The 26,248-nt window shown below is 32.9% G+C and overlaps 2 protein-coding genes across 3 annotated transcripts; both read left to right on the top strand.

Moving 5' to 3' along the window:
• The first annotated feature begins 2,321 nt into the window (after positions 1-2,321).
• On the top strand, positions 2,322-7,450 carry LOC144844571 (uncharacterized). The gene is made up of 5 exons (XM_078701541.1): positions 2,322-2,402; positions 4,655-4,791; positions 4,950-5,258; positions 6,572-6,707; positions 7,121-7,450. The coding sequence occupies exons 3-5, from the start codon at positions 4,966-4,968 to the stop codon at positions 7,301-7,303; spliced, it is 612 nt and encodes a 203-aa protein (XP_078557667.1). The 5' UTR covers positions 2,322-2,402; positions 4,655-4,791; positions 4,950-4,965; the 3' UTR covers positions 7,304-7,450.
• An 873-nt stretch (positions 7,451-8,323) lies between these two features.
• LOC144844554 (uncharacterized) lies at positions 8,324-22,256 on the top strand. 2 transcript variants are annotated; one of them, XM_078701510.1, is made up of 12 exons: positions 8,324-8,440; positions 10,461-10,573; positions 11,494-11,742; positions 12,773-12,899; positions 13,474-13,622; positions 14,403-14,554; positions 15,326-15,476; positions 16,026-16,117; positions 16,467-16,590; positions 17,588-17,692; positions 18,560-18,654; positions 19,118-22,256. In XM_078701510.1, coding segments are annotated over exons 1-12 (3,381 nt in total). In that variant the 5' UTR covers positions 8,324-8,438; the 3' UTR covers positions 21,140-22,256. The 2 variants fall into 2 exon arrangements, with proteins under 2 accessions (XP_078557636.1, XP_078557635.1); XM_078701509.1 differs by having other exon boundaries at positions 18,515-18,654.
• Positions 22,257-26,248: the final 3,992 nt, after the last annotated feature.

Genomic DNA, 26,248 nt, shown 5'->3' with positions numbered 1-26,248 from the left:
CGTATCTTGCGCATTCAAGTACTTTTCAATCATGACTTTTCCAAAAAAGTAGCCTATTCAAAATTAAAACTGCCCTTTCAGTGTATTAACCTAATAAATCCTGTTAATTGATTGTTTTCCCTTGATGGGATTCGAACCCGGTACCTCTGATACCAAAGCCGGTTGCACTACACATCGAGCCATATGAGCACCTGGTGAAAAAATCCGAAAAAAGAATCCTCGTTCATTCGGTATGTCGTGAACCCCCTCGATGCAAGTTGATTATTACATATCGAACTTAAATCATAATTTTTACTATGATGAAATCTTCACAAATTTTAAACAGTCACATATTATGAAAGTGCATACTTTCAAGTTTTATATATTAACATGTAAAGAAAAAAGATAAACGTTATGTTTATTGTTTTACTCTTTGAATATGTTTATGTTTGTTTGATGATAATTATTTCAAAAATTACATTTAATATGCAAATAATGTAGCCATCAAACACTTTTTAACATTCAAGACTATTATAAATTAGACCTATGATTCATACACTGCAAGAAAATAAAATAAAAAATGGGGGTAACCTTGCATTCTGGTGAACTGTTTCATTTTTAAAAGTAGACATATTTTGGAACATTTTCACAATTTGTTGACGTTTTCGTGCGCAACCTGTCATGTTTAACGTGCTCGTAGAACGCCATTTCAAGTTGAAAAGTGAATAAAATAACGTAAAATTGTTAACCGAAGATTTAAAAACACAAATCGTGTAAAAGAAATGCTCATACGTGTTCCCTGCGCCGTGCGCGCGTAAAAATGTGCGCACCAGTGGCAATTTTTTAAACGCTTAAAATGACCTGAATCGTGCTCTAATTTAATCAGAAATTGATTTGAAGCATTTTAAAATTTCAAACGCCATTTACGCGCGCACTTTCTAATGTTACAAATTGCGGTAGCGTTAAAAAAGTTAACTATTGATGTGAATCAAACGTGGCTGAAAATGACGTTAAAAAATATTCGTTTGTTTCGAAGTTATAACCAATTTAAGATTTTCAGAAAATCACGCGTAACTTACGCTACGCGGCTCTGACTTCGTCAAAAAGCTTGGCTGGACAACTTCAGTAAAATGTCTAAATGCTGAACAAGTTACAACATATTATGTTTACACGTTGAAGAGAAACAGCGTGCACAAAATAAGAAGAGTAAAATATTTCAAACGTAATTTACGCGAAAACTTTCTAGTCTCCAAAAATTTGTTAAACATTCCAAAAGTTAGCCATTGATGTGAAGAAAACGTGGCTGAAAATTTCGTTAAAAAATATTTATTGGTTTCGAAGTTATGACCGATTTAAGATTTTCAGAAAATCGCGCGTGACTTACGCTACGCGGATCTGACAGCGTCCAAAAGCTTGGCTGAACATCTTCAGTTATATGTCTAAATGTTGACCAAGTTACAACATGTTATGTTAACACGTTGAAGAGAAAACGCGTGCACAAAATCTGAGAAAGAAAGAAGAATAATAAAAAAAAAAAAAAAAAAAAGTAACACTACAATTCCAAGGGCTTATCCGCTTGAGGCGGATAACCAATAAAAAAAAAAAGAAACACGTACAATAACAAAGGTTATCCGCTTGTGGCGGATAACCAATAAAAAAATAAATAAATAAAGATTTCATACAATAACAATAGGTGATCATTTTATTCTAAATGATCACCTAATAACAACTAAACTATTGAATATAATATATTAAAAAGCTAGTCTACACTATCAAACTAGTTTGACAAAAAAAGTCTGATGTGCCCAAATATGGTAATAATATGACATAATCATGTCCATATATGGGCACATCACATTTTTTTAGTCACATAATGTTTGATAGTGTAGACAGAGCCTTAGACTGGTCGGGATAAACGTAAACTGGACATGTTTCTGTTTGTACCTTATTGCACCTAGACCTAATTTCTACAAGTTAGTACTAACTACTTTTACTATTGCTTTTAAACGGCCACCACCAGCGAGAGTTTGATTTTCCTAGTTACAGCTTTGAGGTATGACGCGCCATGTGCGTCAAAATGTTATCTTTTTACGGTTGATTATTCCAAATCGTCTAAAATGCGTGATCTATCAGCATTGAAAACAATGTAAATGTATCAATAGGGTTGGTGAACATCATAGTATGAATCACTCAAAAATTACAGTAGGCCTAACTTCATTTGTCACTATTGAATGGTGTTCTGGTTGAATGGTGTTCTGGTTGAATGGTTATTCTATGTAAAGTTTGGTTAAAGCTACAAACTAGCATGTATTGTACATTTATGGTTGATTCATTTTGGACTAAAAAGAAACTTTACTTGTGTTATCAAGCTGTTCCCTCGAATTTCATCCTATACATTGGTTTCAATAAGGATTTTTAAAAAGGTTTTATACATACATTTATTATAATTAATTATTTATTTGAGGCCTATGCCATTGTATGTAAATAAATATAAATTATACAACTGCATATATACAGATATGTAGGCCTACACGTCACATTAGGTACGTCTGATTGAAATGGAATCACTCCTGTGGTCGTATTCATTATTCACATACGTACGTACGATGAATAGGCCTACTTTCAAGTCTTTAAATATTTAAGAATGTATTCTCCCCCTGAAAAAATAATTCCTAAACAATTTTTGTTGAATATTCCATTTTAAAGTCACCTAATAGTTATCCAATTTCACGAAAAATTGGATCGAAAAAATGTTTTTACCTAAAAAACTGTAATTTAAAGCAAATTGTCAGCCAGTGAGTTTTTGGTTTAATTTAACCATTTATTAAGTGAAAACACTTTTTTTCCCGTTTTTTTTCTATGAAAGTGATTAACTTTTTTAAACTACAAAATGATCTATTCAAATTCTGATTTATAAATTTTTGATGTTTTTTGGGGAAAATACATCTTTAACAGTTTTTTTAATATTAAGGGTATTTCCCTAACCTGAATGGTGAATACGGCCACTGGTGCGCATGCTAATCCAATGATCGGTTTCATTTGGATCCAGTTACGGATGGATGGATCGATTTGAACCAGAACTAAATCCTACCATGCGATTTTGTTTTCTCAACACCTACTATGATAACTTTTTATGAATTCAATTCCTATGATGGAATTCGACACAGGAAAATAAGTGATGTGAAACAGTTAACAAAACATAACCAGAAAGCCACTCCGAGAATGCATACCTCCGCCTACTGTAAAATTCTCCAACATAAGATTTCTCCGGGAAAATAAATATATATATATATGTATGTATGTGTGTGTCTTAATGCTGTGTGTGATTTATTCTACTACAAGCATGTGTATGCGAATTTGGTGTAACGCCAAAAACAAACGGTTGAATTTGAAAAAAAATGTGTAAATTAAATCAAATTATGTTTTAAAATTACAAATCACAAATTATAACTCTTGCCTCTTGTACAAAAATGAAGTTTTTTGGAGAAGTAGAGAAAGAGAAAATGCAATTTCAGTTTACTTGTTACTTTTAACACTAGCAGGTCGGAAAATTATACTAAAAAGTGGTCCAGAATTGGGACCGTGGTCCGGATAGCCTCCAACATTTAATGGAGTGTTCTTTGACCACATATCTATCTGTATTTTCATTTTGGTAAATATCTTGTAATTACTTTTTGAGTAGTAATCCTGCTAACAAACAAACAAACACACGCGATTGATTACATACCTCATTGGCGGAGGTAAACAAACACACACACGCGATCGACTACATACACCTCATTGGCGGAGTTAGTGATGATTGGTCCATGAAGCCAACGTAGCGGAAAGAAAAATTATTTTAAAAAGTACTACTGTATTTTCTCTTTGAATGTCTTCGTTATACAGTATACAAATAATGAATTTTTATAAGTGCGATGGTCTACACACGTTTTTGTCTACAAATGGTTATTGTTTTTCTTTAAATTACGATCAGGGTTTTTCGATCCAATTTTTGAATAGCTATTATTTGAAATTTGTGACAATTTACGGTTATTATTGTTTCTTTAAATTACGATTTTATCAGGCTTTTTTCGATTCGATTTTTTAATAGCTATGTGACAGTTTTTTATGGGACAATGTATATCTTGAATTGAAATGTTTGACACCGGCGGCGCGTCATAATTAGATTAACAATAGAATAAATATACTATAACGACTAAGTTGTTATAAGGATTGCTAGTCGAAACCATTAGTGACAAATGTTTTCTTATCTTGTAATAGCAGGCCTACCTCTCAACCATTATAATAATGTTCAGTTAACCGTCAATATTTTCGACAACGCCTGTTTTTTTTAGATTGTTCTGTAGGTATTTATATAATGTTTTCTTATCTTGTAATAGCAGGCCTACCTCTCAACCATTATAATAATGTTCAGTTAACCGTCAATATTTTCGACAACGCCTATTTTTTTTAGATTGTTCTGTAGGTATTTATGAGTGAAGGCAATTTCTCTATTCATTTGTACTGTTTTGATTTGCTTCAAGCTTTAAACAATGATATGGAATGTTTAGAAGAATGTGGGTGTTTTTATTTCCGAATATTTACGAATCAAGTTACTGCCAACTTTTTCGTCCTTTTTCTAATTTATACGTTTGTCTGTCAGCTCACGCACTGATGAACTTAAATTTTGTTTCAGTCACCGCAAGTCGACCAATCATAATTGTACAGTAGTTTAACATAGGTCTACTTACCGACTATTTAAACCGTCATCTCTGATCCAAGAGAAGGACAACCCGGCCATATAACACTCAACGCTTCAAGTTCAAGTTCAACGTAAACATTTATTTTTCTTTCCTAAACTATTACAATAATATAAATTAATAAGGTAGGCCTACTTAAACTTAAATTAAAGGTAGGTAAGTATCGAATTTGAAATAATTCATTTCGATAAATTCGTTTGCTTTCTGTATTCTAGTATTATTTTTGTTCAGGTACAACAATCTCCAGATGGAAGCTCGATCAGTTATCATTTTTGCAACATTGTTGATTGTAGTTGAGTCTAGCGTCACTGTTAATGCGGGCGTTGATTGTGAGTCTTGGTGTAAAAGGCGCGACTGTGATATTGCCATCACTGATCAGCAGAGGTACCCGATTGAAGAATACGAAGCGTCATTGGCGAATCTGTCGTCAGAGGTAATGGAAGCAATGGTATACAACCGTACAACCCCTGTCATAGAACTTACGGAAGATCAGCAGACTAGGTTGCTGGATACATACCCTGAATACTTTGTTGATACAAGGTATGGATAGACATGTTGTTAGTGATTTTGATAATTATTATCAAGGGCGGGTCCAGAGTTTTTATTTTAAGGTTTCTAGTGCATGGGCGGATCCAGGGGTCCTTCATTGGACAGCTAAATGACTTGCAAATGTTGATATTGTTTGGCAGACTATAAGCGCTCCCCTTTTAAACAAATCCTGGAACTGGTGACTATAAAACCCATTATTCGACGGTAAAATTCATAGGCCAGTCGAACGATATGTCCCATCTAAAAGGTAAATTGTTTACCGCTCGTCTGTGTAAATTGGTCTTAAAGGCAAGGTGCGGGCAAACAATTTCTATTGATCATACATTCCAATAATTATCGATCTATATTTTCCCCTACGTTTTATAATTTTGGGGATTTTATTTGTGTTACTGTTGTTGAAAATAAGCACTTTCTTATATATCAGTGGGGGGATAGTTCAAATTACACAAATTTTGTAAATAGAGAGGCATTTTAAAAAGCTATGAAAAATAAACGGTGTGGTAAAAAATGTTATCAGATGACTAAATATAGGTAATATAACTTGAATTTTACATTTCTGGTATTTTTATTCAACTTCAGATTTTTATTTTCACGCTATAGCACCTTCTTTCACCTTCTAGGGAGTCACCAGACATGTTATTACATTAGGTTAAACTACCTAACTACTGAAAAAAAGTCTTCCTGGTTTTTATGGCACAATTTTGCCAAATTTTGTATTTGACAATATTAAGGGAAATTAATGTTTTTCGTCTTGATTTCTGTTACAAATATTTGATTTATGTACAATTAACCAGATATTATATTTAAAATGCATGCCTGTACCTGATCTTGTGACGCAAGACAAGGACGTAACGCAACGTAAGTGAGTTAACCAATTACAAGCGATGGATTATTCGAACGGTCGCTTTTCATTGGTCAACACGTTTGTGTTGCGTTTTACGTCCTTGCGTTACGTCCTAGTGAGAACCAAGCTGAAGAGGGAAATCAAGTAGAACGTTCGATAGGCCTATTAAGCCAAATGATCCAATAACGATCGAAACATCATGACTTCCCTCTCATTGAAGTTAGTTTTATAATCAGTGAATCTTAGCTTTTTACTTGACTATAACACGGTCAAATTGCATCTTCATCCCAGACAACAATAACTTTAAACCATTGTATAAATAGTAAGGACTCTGGAAAAAAAATACAAGTTAACTCTAGGCCTATATATAGCCAGACGAATAACGCTATGTACACCGCAACATCAAAGATCAGTATCGCTCAAGTTTAGGCCATATTGTTGTTATTTTGATATTTTTTAGAAACGGGTCAAGTTCTCAAAGAAGGAGAAGAGATGTGTCATCATCCAGAATATGCGAAGGAACCTTAACAACACAGACTCATGACATATTGATATCTGCCCTTGACATTAGAAGGAGAACTGTCGTTTTAGCTCAGGTTTGTTGTATTCGTATTTTAGGAGACAAAACGGTCATTTTAAAACGTTTGCTTAACTGAGAGTTGCCTTGATTTTTTTCATAATTCGTACGGCGGGTGCATCATCAACTCTTTCCCAAAGAATTCCCATCCCTATATTTTGACATCGCAAATAATCCAATTTTGAAGTACTTTCACACAATTATTCAATTATTTGTATCTATCTTATTATGTACTTTTAACATTTATCTCCGTTATCTGACTCCCGTGATTTACCATCTGTATAATAAGCTTTAATAAAATCCATAATTATGACAGAGGCAAGAGACTTGTGAATATTATCAAAGAACTTGTTATAAGTTCTTTGATATTATTATAATAAAATGCTCATCTACTAAGAGTGAATCCAATCCGTATGTATTTTTGTTTGTTAGGGATTCGTTGAACAGACTTTTGAGGAAGATCAGTGTGTAACAACGAGCTGTGCCGGTGGTCTCACTTCATGTTCATGCCAAGAAGAATATAGACAAGTTACAGCAATAGTTCTATCGCCATTTACAGACACATTTGAGCCTGAAACGATTCTTTTACACGCATGTGTGGCGCGTACCCCGTAACAATTCCGCGGATACTTATGCTTTGTTGGATAGGAGGAAAGGACGATTATTAACCTTAAAGAATGTTATTTTTTTTATCTTTACTAAATCAATGTATCTCCCGATGAAATGTGTTAACTACTGTAATACTATAGCCTCTCAATTGTTGATAAAGATATATATAAAGCATTTAAGCCTCTGCATGTGTCGTCCTATATTAAAAAAAATATGTATTTTCTTTTGTTACTGAGCCACTTATGAAGGGAGGTAAACATTTCCACTTTCTTAAAAAGAAATAATGATCAGATATTTTACGATTATCATTTGAACTTCAATTACTTTGTTTGCTAAATTGTTTAATTTATTTCTCTTCATAGATTGTTAAACGTAGTCCTGTACAGTTAGGGGGAAAATGTCTGTGGTCATTACAAAAGTTATTGTCAAAACAATATTCTTAACTTAGGCCTAGACCTATAAAAATCCTAAAGTATAAAGTAAAGTAAGCCTTTTGCCACCTCCCCCCCCCCCCCCCCACCCCGTCATGCGTACAATTTGTGCATGTTTTAAGAAAATATTCTATATACACTCTAATAATATGCTTAATAAAATGTTGTATATCGTAGGCCTACAGTGTTATATTCCTTTCGGGCTGTAATTGTAAAATCCAGGCCTTGCAATATTAGAAGAAAAACAAATTTAAAACATATGTATTTACTTCGCAGTGGAGGCTATATTAATATAGACCTATATAATAAATAACCAACTTTAAGTTTAAGAAAATATTATATTTTTCGATATTTAATTGTCGGTAAACTCAGTGGTATTAGTAACATTTAAAAAAGGTTGTATTCAGTGTAGGTCTATATTTTGTATTATATGTCTTTCCACCAGGAATTGTTAATGAATTTTGAATTTGTATACTATAAGCATATAAAAATAAACTAACAAACAAACAAACTTGTAGGCTTTTTTTTAGTACTGTATCTATAAAATGTGCTGTGTTTGCTGCCACCTTTCGATCAAAGAATACCCATAAAAAAACGAAAGTATGAAAAACAGGAAATAAAAAAACCCTGATTTATCATCATCCTAATTGCCCAGGTTATCCGGTAAAAAATGGCTGAAATAATTAGTTAATTTGAAGCACTTTAACAAAATGTAAGTATTATGCAAATGTATGTTTTGTTATTGCCTACTAGGCCTAGGCTAGGTACAGAAAGTAGGCCAAACCTAGGCCTAGCCCCCACTACCTAGGCTAGCTAGCTAGGCTAGGCCTCCTCTTCTCTTGAGTCTTGCCTAGCCTAGGCCTAGGTCGACACTGGTATTACTATTAGCGTCAGGTTTGCTGGGGGGAAACCCAGAAGTTAAACGTATCATTATGTAGTGTTAGGGCCTACAAATTGTAAATTTCTAGTACAGTCAGTAGAGCCTAGCCTAGTATGGTCCTGCTAGACCCTTTCTTGCTAGAAAGAAAGAGAATGTGCAAGGAAATCATTCTGTCTGGGGCAATTTAATTTCAAATTTCCCAAATCACAAATCATGCATAAACATTTTATTTACATCATCATATAGGCCCTAGGCATAGGAGATAGACATAACTGTTGGTAGGTCTGCAGACCTATCCTTTATATTAAATAATGTGTTGTGTTGCTAGTACTGTCAACGATATTATTAGAGTAAGTGATATAATAAACGTGATTTCTTTTGCAGATGATACCACTGTCTTCATGAGTGATAATAATATAAAAAAAACAATAAAAAAAACTAAATATTGAACTTTCAAAAATTAAATATCCAACAAACTTAAAATTACAAAAAACTAAAAATACATAAATTACAAAAAAAAGCTAGAATGATTACAAACTTACCGATGAGAACAGCCTCCAAACCACTATTACAAAGTTTAAAAATGTTAAATATATACGATATATATAAAATTCAAATTGCATGCTTTATGTTCAAATATCATCTCCAAGAACTTCCCATCCCTATGATAAACAAGTTGATTGATTTAAACCCTAAAATTGATCACTCAAAGACATTAAGAAATGCAAATAAGATATATATTCCACACAGTAGACTAGAAATAAATAAGAGATCAATTTTCATTGAAGGACCATCTTACTGGAATAAACTCCAGTCTACTCTACAGTAGAACAAAATCACATGACCTCGCTCCCTATACTAAAGTACAATATAAAAAAGATGATATTTGAAACATATTGCTAGCTTTATAAGATCATTAAAATTATTGTTACCTATTGCCTGCATATTATGCTTACATTGTATTTTAGATTTAACGCCTAAGATGCATGGCCCCTCCAATTGTGGACCAGTCCACTCCTCATCCGATCGGTATACACACACTGTACAGCCTAGATGGACACCGGGGATGTCGAGGACTGACTGACGGCTGCGGCTGGCTGCCAAAGTCAGCCGTAGGCATCAGGAGCGAGATCTCTGAAATCCGACGGTGGTCCAAATTGGAGGGGTACACTGCATCATGGAGTTGTAACTATATCTAAAATTGTTAACTCCCTCTCATGATTGCATTATATTTCCATGATGTTTTTATTATGCTTGATCTCACTTTGTATTTTTTTCTTTTCTGTCTTTCAAAATGTCTTTTTTTGTATTTGTAATGCGTTCGTCTATGTTTTATGTTTTATGCTTAGGGACTACAAAGACAAGCCACTTTGGCTTCTGTGTGTCTTGACCATAAACAATGTAAACTGTCTGATGATGTTGAATAAATGTTGTTTTTACTGCTTAGTAGTTAGACTGAGGTTAGGCCTAGATATAAAACATTTGACCCAGCATTATTTTCTATATTATAATATAATGTCCTTGGGAGATATAATGTTTACAATCCTCAAAACAGTAATCATGTCATGCCATTTCGAGCAATCACATATTAATATTATAAATAAAACAGACAAATTTCTTGTTTCTGCCTCAAAATAAAATATTTATTATATGAGTACTTTCGACCATAGGTCATCATCAGTACCTGTTTTATTTTTATACATGATCCTGCCTATGCAGCACCTATTTCTTTCCTGATATTAATATTATATACTGTAGATATGTCATAACAAAATAGAATAGAATACTTTTTTTTAGATAAACATAATGTATTTTCAATGTTTTATTGCACTAAAATCATGTCTTGCTTTAGGATGTTATTAAATGGTGTTTGCAGGGCTTTTAAGAGCTGTTTAAAATGGACATTTTTCTACACAGTTTTCCTGATTTGTTCTTCCTTAGTAAATACTCAACCTATAGACAAACGTAAGTTTTGAATATTTGAAGTAGATGTAAATTGTAATATATCTCGGAATAAGATTTATCAGGAGAGGGACTGGTAGCAAAAAGAGTGAGCAGGTTATTGAAATCTACCTGGCTTCATGTCACACAGGAATACCTCCTGGTGTCTTGAAAAATACATGTTTTTGATCAGTACTGTGATCACATCACTAGTGTAGATTGAATTTTGTCAAGGACTAACTGGGCTATTCTTGTAACTTGTCATGTCACTATCCTAAAATGGCAACAGACCTGATGGATGAGGCTAAGATTTAAAAAATGTAATTATATTAAAGGACAACTTGACCGAGGACCATATATTAACAACGTATTAGGTATGTACATATGATTTCAGAACCATCGCGAGATTAAGGATATCTCCGCACAGCCGTCGTCGTAAATTGCTGTGACGTCACAGGTGCATATCCTTAATCTCGCGATTGTTCTGAAATCATATGTACTGTACATCCCTAATACGTTGTAAAAATATGGTACTCGGTCAAGTTGTCCTTTAACCAATCAGGTAATCAATAAAAAAAAGTGCGCATGATCAGTCATTACCGAACAACCAAGAGCCAATCACAATGATTTGTCCTTCAGGTCAAAAATTAAAAAATATTGCATTTATCCGATTTGAATGAAATAATTATCGGTTATTAATTTTTCTCGAGCGTAATCGTTTTAATCCTGTTTTCACAGGCTGTTTATCGGTTAATTATCGGTTAATTTTTGGATGCGGAAACATGGCCTAAGGTATTTCATAAACCTGGCATGATATTATAACTCAATACCTTTCAATCAAGTTATTGTAACTCATAACCATACCATTAGATTTTGTTTAATTTTACAATGAAATTGCAACCAAAAACCTGAACTTTTAACTCTTATTTTTTTTTTGTCTTCAGGAGTAAATGTGAACAACAGTACCGTTGTTGATATGGCCAACTACTCGGCAATTTTATTGACTATTAGTTGTCCAATTTATTATGAAAACATTGGTTGGTACCATGATGGTACACACATTGAGACTAGAGCAGAGGATGGTAGGAGTCTTCTGTATCTTGTTAAACGCTTTGAAGATGGTGGAGTGTTCAAGTGTGGCGAAGCCAATGACCCAGTACAAAATTGGACTGTTATCAATATAACACTAGGAAGTATGTAATTGTATTACTGTATTATTAATGAATTAAAAAAAAAAATTATGAGATGTTGATTGCCAAGATGATGATGTTGAGAGTGATGAGGATGGTGATAGGATTATGAGATGGTGATTGCCAAGATGATGATGTTGAGAGGGATGAGGATGGTGATAGGATTATGAGATGTTGATTGTCAAGATGATGATGTTGAGAGGGATGAGGATGGTGATAGGATGATGAGATGTTGATTGCCAAGATGATGATGTTGAGAGGGATGAGGATGGTGATAGGATGATGAGATGGTGATTGCCAAGATGATGATGTTGAGAGGGATGAGGATGGTGATAGGATTATGAGATGGTGATTGTCAAGATGATGATGTTGAGAGTGATGAGGATGGTGATAGGATGATGAGATGTTCATTGCCAAGATGATGATGTTGAGAGTGATGAGGATGGTGATAGGATGTTGAGATGTTGATTGCCAAGATGATGATGTTAAGAGGGACAAGGATAGTGATAGGATGATGAGATGTTGATTGCCAAGATGATGATGTTGAGAGGGACAAGGATGGTGATAGGATGATGAGATGTTGATTACCAAGATGATGATGTTGAGAGTGATGAGGATGGTGATAGGATGTTGAGATGTTGATTGCCAAGATGATGATGTTAAGAGGGATGAGGATGGTGATGAACTGGGTTCTTTAAAGTGCACACGGGCAAACTGTGAAAGAAGACTTGCTGCATCACCAGAACTAGGAGTGAGTCGGCCTCAAACTCATGCCGTTATTGTTGCCTTTTTTAGGCTCCACCATAACAGCAGCAATTTCACCCGCGCATGATGAGTAACATCGAATATGAATGATGGTGAATGGTTGGTGATGAAATAATCATGAATTGAATGATGACATGAAAGATGAGATTCTTTTTTAAAAACTGTTTTACTTTTGATACTGGTTAGTTTACTTCATTTGCATATTCAATTACTGTACCAGTTTCTAGTATTTTTTATGGTTTTTTATGACATTGGTATTATTTTATAGGAAAACCATCAGCACCTCAAAGCATAGTGTGTTCTGGACATTTGTACGCATCTGCTCACTGCACATGGCAGCCAGGATCACGGAAAACTAATCTTCCACGAACCTTCAAAGCCCAGAAGAAAATAGAGTACAGTACAATATTCGATTTTTGGGTTGGCCAAAAATGTTGTTACTGAAAAATCTGGTTTTCAGCATGCTTATCAGCTTTCCTGGTAGAATATAATTAAAATAAAATAGTTAAAAAAGTTTTTATAATTTGTGTTATAACAATTAAGTGGAGTTGTGGCTTGGTGGTTATGATGCTTGGCTACAACTCCTGGCTACCAGTCCTGTCACATGTCAGGATTTTTTCCAAGGACAAAATGACAACGCCACTCCCAAAGACTTTGTTTATGTAGAGCATCTTGTGTATATGTTTGTCTTGTGAACCTCTCTCTGAGGGTTCCTAAGTCAATTTGTTTAATTTTTACAGTTTCCTTACCTTTACTGTTTGATGATTGATTGATTAATTTTCAGTATATCATCAGGTAGTTTAGGATTTCTTATATTTCTGTGAATTTATATATAATAAGAATGCATTACAAGGACTTAAGTTGCTAGACAAGCGACAGTTTGGATAATCCATCAAATTACTTACATTATGTTGAGTGCAAACCAAGCTTTATAAAATAATATACTTATTTATACATATTGATTTTTAGTAACAAATGGGTATCTTGCAATGACGTGAATGAAACTGTCTGCAACTTATCAAGAAATGACGGTCTGCGATTGTTTATTCGAGTGTGGGAGGTGAATGAACTTGGAAGGAGTAATTACAAAGAAGGTTATTTCAATATCCAAGAAGATGGTATGTAAGGTGTATTAAGCTCTGTCTAGTTTGACAAAAAAAGTGTGATGTGTCCAAATATGGTAGTGATGTGCTTAAATATTGTAGTGATATGACATCATCATGTCCATATATGGGCACATCACATTTTTTATTGATAATGTAGACAAGGCTCCTTTGTAATAATGTTGAACTAAATTTAATGAATTGTGATCATATACAGTATACAATGCAGAAATAAAATATGCAACAAAGCTGTTTATAAATTTTCCATGAAGACTCTTGTACGTAGGTTAAATCCCACACGTTCTGAAACTAAAATTCCTTAAATTAAACGATTGATTGCCAATCTTTTAAACTTTGTCCTAGGCTATTAATTGATTTCGTAGTAGTTACCAATTAAGCAAAAACTGAAAGCCAAACAAACTGTTCTTTTTTCATTGTGTAGTACGCACAAAATATATATGTGAATCAAAATATCATGTTTTGTCAGTATATGATTCAGGCATGATGACACACTATGATTGGTTCAGTACAATCAGTGTGTACATTGGGCTGCATGTAAAACATACGTTTAAATATAAAAACAGTGTAAAGAGTAGAATAATCAACAGAGAAATGATGCCAATTAAATGAACAGGTTTAATAAAATGGCCGTCATTTATGACATGCATCACTTTTTAAACTGTGATTCTCTAGTTAATTTTGTAATCTCTTCGATAAACCTATACATTACACTAAGAAAGAAATGTTGTTGAACTCAGTTTCAACATCATATTCACAAAACTTTTATTTTAATAGTGCGACCACTACCACCAACTGGTTTGACTTTGACGCATTCCGTTGAAAATAAAGTACTTGCTGAATGGGAGGTGTCCCCAGGATGGGAAAAGAACCATTTTTATCTCATATATCAACTTAGGTGCAGGAATAATTTACAAGATTGGCAATTGGTAAGTAGTGTTTTCATTATCCCCTCTATACACATTTTTAAATAGGTTGTTAGTGAGCAGAGAGCTAACTATTGTAAAATAAAATGCTGTAAAATGAACCTAATGTCCTCCTTTCTTTTGTATTGTAAATTTCAGTTGGGGCCCTCCTTGGATCTATGATGCTTTTCATTTGATTATATTTAGGATATTTTATGGATCATTTTCTTTTTATTATCTCAGGATATTTTATGGATCATTTTCTTTTTATTATCTCAGGATATTTTATGGATCATTTTCTTTTTATTATCTCAGGATATTTTATGGATCATTTTCTTTTTATTATCTTAGGATAATTTATGGATCATTTTTGTGCTCAAATCACTTTAGAAACTTATATATTATTGTATTAGGCGCTATTAGACTACAATTTATATAATAATTTACTTTTTATAAAAAAAGATCACAATCATAGAAATAAGGATTGGCAATAAAAATATTGGTCTCTTTTTGTGGCAATACCGTATATATTCATATGACTATCACACAAACAAAATATCCACATAAAAATGTCTAGTTTTAAAATAGTAAGCAACATCCCTGGCACATTATTATTTTTGTAACTTTATTCCTGTTAGTTTTTCCTAGTTCCCATAAAGTTCATCAATGAAATAGATACATATATATATATAGATATTTTCCTTCTTTTCTGTAAAATGTTATGGGAAAAAGCACTACAGTCATAGCAGACTGTAATTTGGAATTTAATTATTAATATTAATTATTTCATTTTAGATTAAAGAAGTAGATGAGGGAAGACTACATGAAACTATTGAAGGTTGGAATGTTTATACAACTTATGAGGTTCAAATGCGAGCAAAATACCATAGTGCTGATGATTTTGGAGTATGGTCCAAATCTGTGAATATAACAACAAAGGAAGCATGTAAGTAAACATGGTTCACATTGGGCATGTAAGTAAACATGGTTCACATTGGACATGTATGTAAACATGGTTCACATTGGATATGTATGTAAACATGGTTCACATTGGATATGTATGTAAACATGGTTCACATTGGATATGTATGTAAACATGGTTCACATTGGACATGTAAGTAAACATGATTCACATTGGACATGTATGTAAACATGGTTAACATTAGGCATTTAAAAATGGATCTTTAGTACTTCTTAGTAATTACTGTATTGTTTTGTTGGATGTGCCCATTTTTAAAGTTTTTGATTTGTTTACATAAGAAAAATGCCTCAAACATTTGTTTAAACTCAGAAACAACCCTTTGATTTTTGCATTGATTTTGTCTTGAAAGTAAATTAATTTTTTACCATCCATCTAACCGCAAGGTTCATTCACATAATATTAAGAGCCCATTATGTCTATATAACATTTTACTTCCTCATTGAAAAAGTTGAAACCATTGTTATTTTAAAGAAGAATGAAGGTCATTTAGCCAATAATAAAATGTCTTTTCAGATCCTATCGGACAACTGATACTTCTGCACAAGGAAACCGAAAGTGATGACCCTGATAAAAACACATACAGAAACATTTTACTAACATGGGAGGTAATATTGCTTATAGTTTACCTTTACATGCTAAATTATTGTAATAATAATCCCAGATTGAAACATAGTACAGTCAATAGAATAGAGATATATATCACTGGTATATTTTATTCAATTATTATACATAAAAATACAATATATAATATAAAAACCCATATTCATAACATTTAGCAGAAGAAAGAAGTAACATTTTCCAGCTGAATTGCACTTTCTGATAAGAAAAAATGATTATAATAAAAAAATAAACACATTACAAATTTAAATCATGGTTCAAAGGTCAATATGACCAAAGGATAATATCTTCAAAAAGGTCACTCTAAATTACCTAATATAAAACATTATTTTAAAGGTACCTGAAACTATGAAAGCTAGAGGAAAGATTCTTGGTTTTGAAGTTCAACTATTTGAATCAGGAATGCACAAGCTGACCAAAAATCTTACAGATGGATCAATGAGAAACTACACTTTGAAAGGTAAGTAATTAATAATATTCAAACGTTGGTCCCATATGGGACAATTATCGAATGCAATACCTAAATAATACCAAAAAAAATAAGGCAGCTCATATAAAATATTATATACACCGACACCTTTCAATTCACGGCATCTGATTGGTTAATCGCCGGCCTTATTACCATGTGCTCGAACTATAGACCGGCTAAACTGTGCATGTCTGTTTCCTCTATCTTCTTCTTTAAAACAATCGGATTCACACGTGCGATGCGACAATTGCATAGCTAGCCCTAGTCTAGCCTACGATGAATAACTTGTGTACGAGCTGACTTAGAGGATTTAGTAAGTTTAGCGGCCAGTTAAAATATGAAGAAACAAATAAAGTATGATTTGGGAATATTGATTGCATATCTGGAAGCGATGACTTATCAAACGCAGGCCTTTTTTGTTTGCTTCTTCACGTCAAAACTGTACCACTAACTAGACCTACTCCAGCCAAGTCCATGTTTGCGTTCCCTTCGGCCTAGCCAACCAAAATGGGTGGTATTGTATATAAAACAAATATTTACTGAACTTTCATCTGGGCACAGTAAAAAATAGAGCACAAGGTGATCTGGAGACTATACTACATATTTTGGGATATAGTATGTCTCCAGATCACTGATCCACCATGCCTCTCAGCCCAGTAAATATTTGTATACTAGCTGATTCTCCTGCTCATCTGTAAATGCTGCCCTCTTTGTATTGATAATTTAAGGATTTCCGTATTCTTGACATATTATGTATACTAGTACTAGTATAGATGCAATGGCAATTGCTTCTCCCGAGATTTCTCAGGGTTCGCGTATATCATGTGTGAAAGCGTGTAATAATCGGGAGTTGTAACAACTTACGCAGATGTGAAAAGGGTATTAGTTAAAACAATTATCAAGTTGTATAAAGTTTATATGTCTTTCTTGCCTTCAAACATAAACTAAATAAAATAAAATAATTACTTAAGTTGTTTTTATCTTACAGATTTATTACGAGATGCAAATTACACTATATACATGAGTGCATACAACTCTGTATCCAGCAGTGCGCCTACGATCATCAATATCGCCCCTTCATCTACTGACCTATGTAAGATATTTTTACGTTTTTTTAGGGGATATAACATGGAGAAAATGGTAAAAAACTCTCACCTTTCTCAATGCCGTGGTTACCTTTGTTTCATTGTCGGATAATTTACAAAACAATCTTGAACTAGTTTTTGTTAAATACAGTAGAACTTCTTATTTAGGACACTCAAACCAAGAGAGACCCATATTAATTTAAGAGGACAATTTCAAGAGAAATATCTATAACCTACACCCCTATTAAGTGGACATTTTGTTTCGTCCCGAAAAGTATCCCATTAATATTTTTTAATTTTATATCAAGGACTTCTATAGACATTGTGAGCTTTTTTTCTGTTGGCTATCTCTATGGTATTTAAATTCTATATATATTTTTTTCGGTTGTCTTGAATTATGTACAACATGTACTAAAAAAGTAAACGGCAGAGAAAAGGACTTACAGAATATTATTATAGTTACAATAGATGACACAAAAACTGAGAAAACACTCCAATCACATAATTAAAACATACATCAAGAGTACAAAATTTAACAAAATAAACTCCATATAAAAATATTTAAATGCAAACCATATTTAGTATTTCTTAACCATATTCAGTATTTCTTCTTTATTATTAGTACTTAAAAACTAATACTTTTGATAATTTAATATTATGACAAATATTAGATTTTAATTTAATAGTGAATGCTGTTGTTGATAATAATTATGATTATTTTATCGTCACCATATTCTGGGTTTTCAATTAGGATTTTATTTTTGACAAATATAGTAGATATTATTAGTAGATAGTATTAGATAAATATTAGTATTATTTTAATTTAACAGTGACTTCTGTTGTGGTTATTGCTGTGGCTGTTTGTGTTGCAATAGTTGTAATCCTGCTTCTCCTTGGAATTGTATGGAATAGTATAAAGAAATCAACGTTTTGTCTTCCACTTCCAGAACCAAAATTTACAAATTTAAAGGTACAGTATTTAATGACGACATCATTATCATATGATTATAGTACAGTCAAATGTCCTAATACCTGGATTTCCTGAGGATAAAAAAAAAAGGAAGTCTCCTAAAATGTGTATGTTCTTATGAAACAAAATAGTTCTCAAACTACTGTAATATAAACATTGCGTTTTTGGAAATCCAAAATGAAATAAACATAAATTTAAAAAGTTAAAGAATTAATCTGAAGAAATGATTGTGTTAAATTCTAATAACTCAATTAAATGTACCTTAAATCTATATATCTTTACCTTTAAACCACGCTTTGAATGTTGTAGAATTGCTTGATCAAATAATTTTGATAATAATTGAATATTAAAAAAATTTAAAAATGTGGAGAAATATTACTGACTGAGCCAAATAAATTAGGAATAATGGCACAAAATATGAATGATATAATAAACTCTTATTTAATTTGCTTTTTTGTTTTAGTGGCAAAACATTCCTAATCCTAGAACATATATAGAAGATGAAGTGTTTGATGAAGTCAAGTCGAGGAGAGCGTTGCCAACTAGAGATGAACTGAATAAGCTTATAAAGAAGTTGGCCGATCCAACATTAAAAGATATCATGTTTGACCTTATAATCAGCCAGTGTTCAATCGATCACGATTGGCAGAAGATAGAGAAACGAAGAATGAGCCGACTTCTAAGCACAAATACTGAGGTTAGCTTTTTAAGTGCGGAAGACGAAGACGAAAACTTGATGAACAACTTGTTGCTGTCAAGTTTAACTAACAGCTCTTTTGAAGAATCATCTGAAGGGTTCAGTCGATGTCATTCAATGCCGATGCTTGAAGAGAAGAGGTTTACCAGTGAGGAACTGTACACATCAGATTCTGACGATACTAGTGGCATTGGATCGGAGTCTTCAGATCAAGACCTGGAAAGTGAATTTCAGATGAGCACATGTCATAGTGTACCAGATGTTCATATTTCGCCGTCTATGCCATTTATTCCAATTGATAAACCAAGTATAAAATGCTCCCTGAAAAAGACTTCTTCTATGTCACAGAAATGTCACAAGTCATCAAAAGATATTGCAAAAGTTAATCAGTTGACAACTCTTCCAACTAGACAGAATTCTGTGAAATCAAACAGACAAAATTATCTACCGCCAAATTCTCAAGTAACCAGACAACCATCTATACCTCCAAATTGTCAAGGAAAGCCGTCAGATTATTTGGATGCAGCCCAAGTGCGCAGAATGCAGAATCATCCAAAAACAAGAGAAAAGAGACAATTCATAAGGAAACGGCCAAAGACCCCTGGGAATGGATATTTAGATGTCAAAGATATGCCTAAATTTACTGGACATCATTCCAAGATACCTCCTCAGAACATTCCGAAGCCATCAGTATATGTCCAGCATGGAGATTTGCCAGACTTGGTAGCTTGTAAAAACACACCCTGTTTGAAAAAGTCGGACCCCAATACAGTGAATAGAGAAACAGACGATGCAGATATGTTACCCAAAGTAACTAAGGCTGAATGTCATAATGTTTCGGATAAGAACGAACTTAAGAAATTAAATGTTTCATGTTATGTTAAAGGTGCATCAAAGAGTAATGAATCAGCCCTCCGAAAAGACTCAAAATTCAAGGCCGTCGCATCAACTGCACCAATAGGTATGCACTCTAACAGCAGTAGCTTATCTAATAAACCTCCTCAAAACTCAACTGAACAATCTCGACTTTTAACTGATGTTGATACACATTATGTTACACTTGACGAAATTAATTCTCCATCAAAAAAAGAAGATATTAGTCATTCCTCACAGAGAAAAATTCCAACGACAGCAATTATGAACCATAGGACATTGTCAAATTTGCCAGATAAGGGAGAATTACCAAGCCAAGGTATTTCCTGTACCATACCACCGAAAAACAGTGCCTTGCGTGTACCAACACCATCTAAACCCGCAGCCTCGCACATCACAATTAGTAAGTCTGTGTCAAATCAAATTCCTTCCACTACAAACCTGCAGTCTCAGATTGTTACTGGCGGTGCCTTACCTCAACAAACATCCAGAAATTCTGTGTCAACAAATGTTCAAAGAAAGGCCTCTGATATCAAAGGTTCTCCAAAAGTTTCACAGCCACTACAAACGTCCTTGCGTAAAAGTAATATGCCATTGCAAAGTCTACCATCTAGGAGCACGCCTGCAAAAACCATTGCCGCTAAAGATTTGCCAAAGCAATGCGTAAACAATCCAAAATCAGACGGTAATTACATACCGATTCGTAGTATGGTGAATGCAACATCCAGTAAACCTGTGGCAAAACCCATGGCTAGACCCAGGGCAAAACCAACGCCAAAACCCACAAACCCTAATAGGGTTCGTCAGAAAATGATTTCATCAAAATCACCATTTCAGAATCAAGGGAGGATGATCGAGGGTCAGCCGCCGCCCAAGGCAGCAACATATATCTATAAAGTATCTCCCTCTGTATAATGTTGTATATTAGAATGATTTGAAACATTTAAATATAAAGATGTTTTCAGGGGTGGATCTAGGATTTGTGGGCTGGGGAGGTTAGACCCCTGTGGTTCAAGGCTGGACACGTGAACCTCAGAGGTTCAACGGCGCCTGGACACCAAGGGGTTCAACGGCGCCTAAACACCAAGGAGTTTAATGGCGAGTAGATTCCCATGGGCTCAAGGACAAACATACTCCCATATGTGATCACTCTCAGGAGTTAAAAGGGCGAGTCATTGTTTAAGATGTGTTTATACATTGCCTATTAATTAATACCATTGTGCTGTTTGTGCCAAAACAAAAAAGTGATATGAACAAGTTCATAATCTTATTTTAGGTGTCAAAATAGAGGTGGGGGTAGAGGGTTTAGTGGTGCGTGTGTGGAGGGCTTTAATCTTCCCTATATTTTCATATATGTACATGTTTTACATTCTTATTCAATCTCAGCAAAATAGTCAAAATAGATTGACTTTAATTGTTTATGTATTGTATTGTATTACACAAATTGTGTATAAAAATTAAGATATATATATTGGTTATGTGGTTAATACAAATTATTAGTATATATATATTAGTGCTTAAGTATATGGGCGTCAGACCATTGGACATATTAAACAAGGGATTAATTGTCGTATGTTGTAATGCCGCTCGAATTTTGTAAGAGAAATACAAAGTTATTAAAACGACATAGTAATATGTATGTTAGTCTGATGCTTATTGTGGTGCTGTATCGTAATATTAATAGGTTCAAATAGGAACCGATGAGATATAGCATATACTACATTATTAATGTATTCATATATATTAAAAGAGTTATTTATCTCATCAGCAATACTAGCCTATGTTTCCGAACTTTTATTTTGCCACTACAATTTAAAATGTTTGTATAGAAATAAACTTTTATATGTAATGTTAATTATTGGTAATTAGGTTGGTTTGGTTGGTATTTTATTTTACTAATCCAGGGATTGGATCGGTAAATTGTTTTTTATTTCTATTTTGTATTCTATAAAGAATAACATTTAAAATTGGTTCTCATTGAAAGAAATAAATAATGTAGACGTACCAGTTTACAGTATGCGTGCTGAACATATCCGGTCTTTGATATTAACATTATATTTGTGAAAAATTTTCATCCTAGACGCGGCGCAGATATCAATTTCTTTTAGTTACTTTGTCACATAATTTGGTCTGCGAATGTTACCTCAATTCAATTAATCAAAATAGCTATTTTCGCATAATAACTGAATTTTAAAAAGTGCCTATTTTGGCCAGAAAAATTTTCGAAAAATGACCAAATTTCGACCTTTATATTTTTCGATTTAACTGGTTACTATGGCTCTAAAAGATGATGATAACACAATATATGCGCATATATGGCACTATTTTCGCATAATAACTGAATTTTAAAAAGTGCCCATTTTGGCCATTTTTCGAAAAAATCCCTGAACTATAGTACAGGGAAATTTTCGAAAAATGACCAAATTTCGACCTTTTTATTTTTCGATTTAACTGGTTACTATGGCTCTATAGGGTGATGATAACACAATATATGCGCATATATGGCACTATTTTCGCATAATTATTGAATTTTAAAAATTGGCTATTTTGGCCATTTTTTGAAAAAATCCCTAAACTATAGTACAGAAAAATTTTCGAAAAATGACCAAATTTCGACCTTTATATTTTTCGATTTAACTGGTTACTATGGCTCTAAAAGATGATGATAACACAATATATGCGCATATATGGCACTATTTTCGCATAATAACTGAATTTTAAAAAGTGCCCATTTTGGCCATTTTTCGAAAAAATCCCTGAACTATAGTACAGGGAAATTTTCGAAAAATGACCAAATTTCGACCTTTTTATTTTTCGATTTAACTGGTTACTATGGCTCTATAGGGTGATGATAACACAATATATGCGCATATATGGCACTATTTTCGCATAATTATTGAATTTTAAAAATTGGCTATTTTGGCCATTTTTTGAAAAAATCCCTAAACTATAGTACAGGGAAATTTTCGGAAAATGACCAAATTTCGATCTTTATATTTTTCGATTTAACTGGTTACTATGGCTCTAAAAGATGATGATAACACAATATATGCGCATATATGGCACTATTTTCGCATAATAACTGAATTTTAAAAAGTGCCCATTTTGGCCATTTTTCGAAAAAATCCCTGAACTATAGTACAGGGAAATTTTCGAAAAATGACCAAATTTCGACCTTTTTATTTTTCGATTTAACTGGTTACTATGGCTCTATAGGGTGATGATAACACAATATATGCGCATATATGGCACTATTTTCGCATAATTATTGAATTTTAAAAATTGGCTATTTTGGCCATTTTTTGAAAAAATCCCTAAACTATAGTACAGGGAAATTTTCGGAAAATGACCAAATTTCGACCTTTTTATTTTTCGATTTAACTGGTTACTATGGCTCTAAAAGATGATGATAACACAATATATGCGCATATATGGCACTATTTTCGCATAATAACTGAATTTTAAAAAGTGCCTATTTTGGCCATTTTTCGAAAAAATCCCTGAACTATAGGCCTAGTACAGGGAAATTTTCGAAAAATAACCAAATTTCGATCTTTTTATTTTTCGATTTACCTGGTTACTATGGCTCTATAAGATGATGATAACACAATATATGCACATATATGGCACTATTTTCGCATAATAACTGAATTTTAAAAAGTGGCTATTTTGGTCATTTTTCGAAAAAATCACTGAACTATAGGCCCTATTACAGGGAAATTTAAAAAAAAAATGACCAAATTTCGACCTTTTTATGTTTCGATTTAACTGGTTACTATGGCTCTATAAGATGATGATAACACAATATGCGCATATATGGCACTATTTTCGCATAATAACTGAATTTTAAAAAGTGGCTATTTTAGCCATTTTTCGAAAAAATCCCTGAACTATAGTACAGGGAAATTTTCGGAAAATGACCAAATTTCGACCTTTTTATTTTTCGATTTAACTGGTTACTATAGCTCTATAAGATGATGATAACACAATATATGTGCATATATGGCACTATTTTGGCACAATAACTGAATTTTAAAAAGTGCCTATTTTGGCCATTTTTCGAAAAAATCCCTGAACTATAGTACAGGGAAATTTTCGAAAAATAACCAAATTTCGACCTTTTTATTTTTCGATTTAACTGGTTACTATGGCTCTATAAGATGATGATAACGCAATATATGCGCATATATGGCAATATTTTCGCATAATAACTGAATTTCAAAAAGTGGCTATTTTGGCCATTTTTCGAAAAAATCCCTGAACTATAGAACAGGAAAATTTTTGAAAAATGACCAAATTTCAACCTTTATATTTTTCGATTTAACTGGTTACTATGGCTCTAAAAGGTGATGATAACACAATATATGCGCATATATAACACTATTTTCGCATAATTACTGATTTTTTAAAAGTGGAAATTTCGGCGCTATTTCAGTTTCGAACCTGTCTTTTATTTCGACTCTAACTAGTTACTTTGGCTCTATAAGACGATGTTAACACAATAATAATTATAATAATTTGATAAAGTAATATAACTAAAACTCAGCTCTCTTTGAAAAATGAAAACATTCCTTCAGCAGTAATTTATATTATGTATTCTTGAAATTGAATACAAATTCTTGATACAGTACCGGTATTAATTTTAACAAAATTGAAAGTGGAATATAGAAGCTAGTATGACTGATAACACAATTAAACATTTTTTTAAATGTGGTAAGCATTTTAATTTCTTTACTTAAAACATTGATAGTTTAGGTGACTAATTAAAATTGTTATTTCTCTCCCATTTTGGTGACACACCCAAATAAACAACTCTCTGGTGTACAAAATTATTAACAAATAGCAATGTATTGCTGTCCAGTAAACACCATTGTTGTTTGCACTTGATACTGAAATACTGAAATACTAAACAACCATTCTCACTTTTGAGGACGATCAAAGTATATTGATCGGAACGTCGAGAAACTTAACAGTTCTTTTCAGAACTATATATCTGTGGTGTACCGCAAACTTTATATCAACATTTGATTTCGCCATGCAAATCTTCAAACAAATACTAAACAACTAACTAAAGAGATCGACGTCTATGGTATCCATAGGACTTTTTGTAGGCATGATTTGCATGTGAACTAAACTAAGCTTGTGGGTACTAATCTATTTTAAGACTCGGGAAGAATAAACTTACCTTTATTATGAATTAACTTGTATGCAGTATTTGAATATCAAAACCATATCAATGTTTCATTCAAAATTCTGTTCTTTTTGTAAAACCGCAAACTGGATTATACTAGTACAATAGCTACCCCACGAACAACTACTAATAATTCTTTATCTTTTTAGTGATACCGAGTGTCACCAATCTTACCTGTTTGGCTATAACTGCGAACTGGTTATTTTTTGACATAACTAGGTACTATAAGTCAATAAGACTATATAAACATATAATAGTAACATATAATAGTAACATGATTGCATAATAACTTAATTTCTAAACTGGCATTTCCTGTAGTACAGTAATTAAAAAAACCGATGCATGGTTACTATAAAATTATACTAACGCCATGACCATACATAGTAATATTATTGCATAATAATTGAATTTTGAAAAGGAATCTATTTTTGCCATTAAAACCTATAATGTTCTTAAAGTAATCAATCTTCGCCAACGCATTATAATTCTGAACATAAGCGTATTATATAATAGATATTATATTATTTTTGTTTAATTTTAAGTCTTTAGGCCAATGATTACCAATAGTACATTAATCACTGTCCTATCAGATAGGTGGTAATCCCCCTGATACAGGGGCTATTTTGTGAACCAGTTCACCGGGGAAACTTATAGTACAGTATATATTGTGTAGGCCTAGTATATATTGCGTTTATTACCTTCATAGTTATCAAAATGCTGTTTATTTTTATGGTTGTGAGTAAACCCTAGTTATCTTTTGTCAGATAACAACTTTGTTGAATAAAAGGACTTTGAACGTTGAATGATCGCGATAGGCAATATGTGAATGCTTT

Source organism: Antedon bifida, chromosome 6 (assembly GCF_963402885.1).
Source record: "Antedon bifida chromosome 6, ecAntBifi1.1, whole genome shotgun sequence".
In the NCBI taxonomy this organism is placed as follows: Eukaryota; Metazoa; Echinodermata; class Crinoidea; order Comatulida; family Antedonidae; genus Antedon; species Antedon bifida.
This window is presented reverse-complemented; position numbering and strand designations above follow the sequence as displayed.

Excerpts from the sequence above, each read along its gene's own strand:
- LOC144844571 (XM_078701541.1), top strand. The coding sequence starts at position 4,966 with ATGGAAGCTCGATCAGTTATCATTTTTGCAACATTGTTGATTGTAGTT. Across the intron at positions 5,259-6,571 it reads GAATACTTTGTTGATACAAG|AAACGGGTCAAGTTCTCAAA; the intron begins GTATGGATAGAC and ends GATATTTTTTAG. Across the intron at positions 6,708-7,120 it reads GAACTGTCGTTTTAGCTCAG|GGATTCGTTGAACAGACTTT; the intron begins GTTTGTTGTATT and ends TTTGTTTGTTAG.
- LOC144844554 (XM_078701509.1), top strand. Across the intron at positions 16,118-16,466 it reads ACATTTTACTAACATGGGAG|GTACCTGAAACTATGAAAGC; the intron begins GTAATATTGCTT and ends ATTATTTTAAAG. Across the intron at positions 18,655-19,117 it reads CAAAATTTACAAATTTAAAG|TGGCAAAACATTCCTAATCC; the intron begins GTACAGTATTTA and ends TTTTTGTTTTAG.